Raw genomic sequence first — 1,725 nt, forward strand, 5'->3', positions numbered from 1 at the left:
TAAATAACTACTAATATCCAAAGTGCTCCTGACTTTATTTATATAAATATTAGAATAATCAATGTCAGTAGTAAGTATATATAACTTCTAAATAAATCATATTATATACACACACACACATTCATTAAATTCATATTTATATAAAGAGTATTACGAATAAATCATATTATTCACACAACACACATTCATTAAATTCATTATATATTTGTTTTGAATGGGATTGAATTGTTTTCAAAATCTATTTCAAAATATGATGCAATCTAATAATATTTTATTATTTATTCTTTTTTTCATTCGTTGGATTTTTTTTAATTGAATATGCACCTGACTGATAATTATAGCGATAAAAGAAAAAAGAAATAATTAATCGTTGACTTTTTTGCTTTCAAATAATAGCACATTCAACCCTAACGTGGGTGAAGAGCAACCGAGTCTAATTCCACCCTTAGTCATATATTCTGAACCCATATCTCCCCCACCAAACAAAAGCCAAAACCAAAACCCCGTCGGAGAAAAAAGAGAGTTATGGACAGAGAACAAGAAGAGATGCAGTTTCTGGGATTCTCTGGCGTCTACAGAGAATCCTACAAGATCATATTTGCATGGAGGAAGATCTTCAGCAAGATCACCCTAACGCTAATCCTCCCTCTCTCCTTCATCTTCCTCATCCACATCGAAGTCTCCAACATCCTCTTCCGCAACATCGTCAAAAACACACAACAAATGATGGAAACCCCACAAGACACACCGCAATACCACAGCCTCTCCAACATCCTCTCTTCGGAATGGACCACCTTCATGCTCTTCAAGCTCATCTACTTCACTTTCCTCCTCGTCTTCTCCCTCCTCTCCACCTCAGCAGTCGTATACACCGTCGCCTCAATCTACGCCGCAAGAGAGGTCACTTTCTCCAAGGTCATGACCGTCGTTCCCAAGGTTTGGAAGAGACTCATGGTAACCTTTTTGTGCACCTTCGCAGCCTTTTTCGTCTACAACGTCATGGCAGTGCTTGTTGTCATCATATGGGCACTTACAACCGGGGGAAGGGGCGGCGGAGTTGGGCTTTTTGTGGTGTTGGCGGTCTTCTATTTCGCAGGGTTTGTGTACTTAAGCGTGGTTTGGAATCTGGCCAGTGTTGTGACTGTGTTGGAAGACTCGTGTGGGATTGGAGCCATGGTGAAGAGCAACGAGTTGATAAGGGGGAAGATGGGTTTATCGGTTCTCATATTCTTGAAGCTCGTGGTTTCCTTTGGGTTGATACAATTTCTGTTCAAGAAAACGGTGGTGCATGGGTGGAGGCTAGGGTCTGTGGACAGAACAGTTTATGGGATAGTGTGTTTGGTGCTGTTTTCTCAGTTGTACCTGTTCCAACTTGTGATTCAAACGGTGCTCTATTTCGTTTGCAAGTCCTACCACCATCAGAATATTGATAAATCTGCTTTGTCAGATCATCTTGAAGTGTATCACGGAGAGTATGAGCCTTTGAAGGCCAAAGATGTTCAAATGGAAGAGAGCCATGTCTGATACCTATCATGTTTCTATTATCTGCTATATATATATAGTTTAATTTCTGGTGCCATAAGAAACTTTTTCCCTTCTTGTGAAGTTAAATCAAGCACTTATGTGATACTGCTGAATCCACAGGATTAATTATCTCCGGCCAGTGCCTTAATTAATTTCATTTTCCGATGTCTGTTAATAAAATTGTGGCGGTTAATTTGTCAA

At 39.4% G+C, this 1,725-nt stretch overlaps 1 protein-coding gene across 1 annotated transcript; it reads left to right on the forward strand.

Moving 5' to 3' along the window:
• Nucleotides 1–410: 410 nt before the first annotated feature.
• LOC114162224 (uncharacterized) lies at nucleotides 411–1,725 on the forward strand. The gene has a single exon (XM_028046041.2). The coding sequence runs from the start codon at nucleotides 526–528 to the stop codon at nucleotides 1,522–1,524; it is 999 nt and encodes a 332-aa protein (XP_027901842.1). The 5' UTR covers nucleotides 411–525; the 3' UTR covers nucleotides 1,525–1,725.

This window comes from Vigna unguiculata, chromosome 9 (assembly GCF_037176805.1).
Source record: "Vigna unguiculata cultivar grain cowpea cultivar isolate G323 ecotype 2 chromosome 9, ASM3717680v1, whole genome shotgun sequence".
NCBI lineage: Eukaryota > Viridiplantae > Streptophyta > Magnoliopsida > Fabales > Fabaceae > Vigna > Vigna unguiculata.

What these genes read in the sequence shown, in the direction of transcription:
- LOC114162224 (XM_028046041.2), top strand. Translation starts at nt 526, where the DNA reads ATGGACAGAGAACAAGAAGAGATGCAGTTTCTGGGATTCTCTGGCGTC.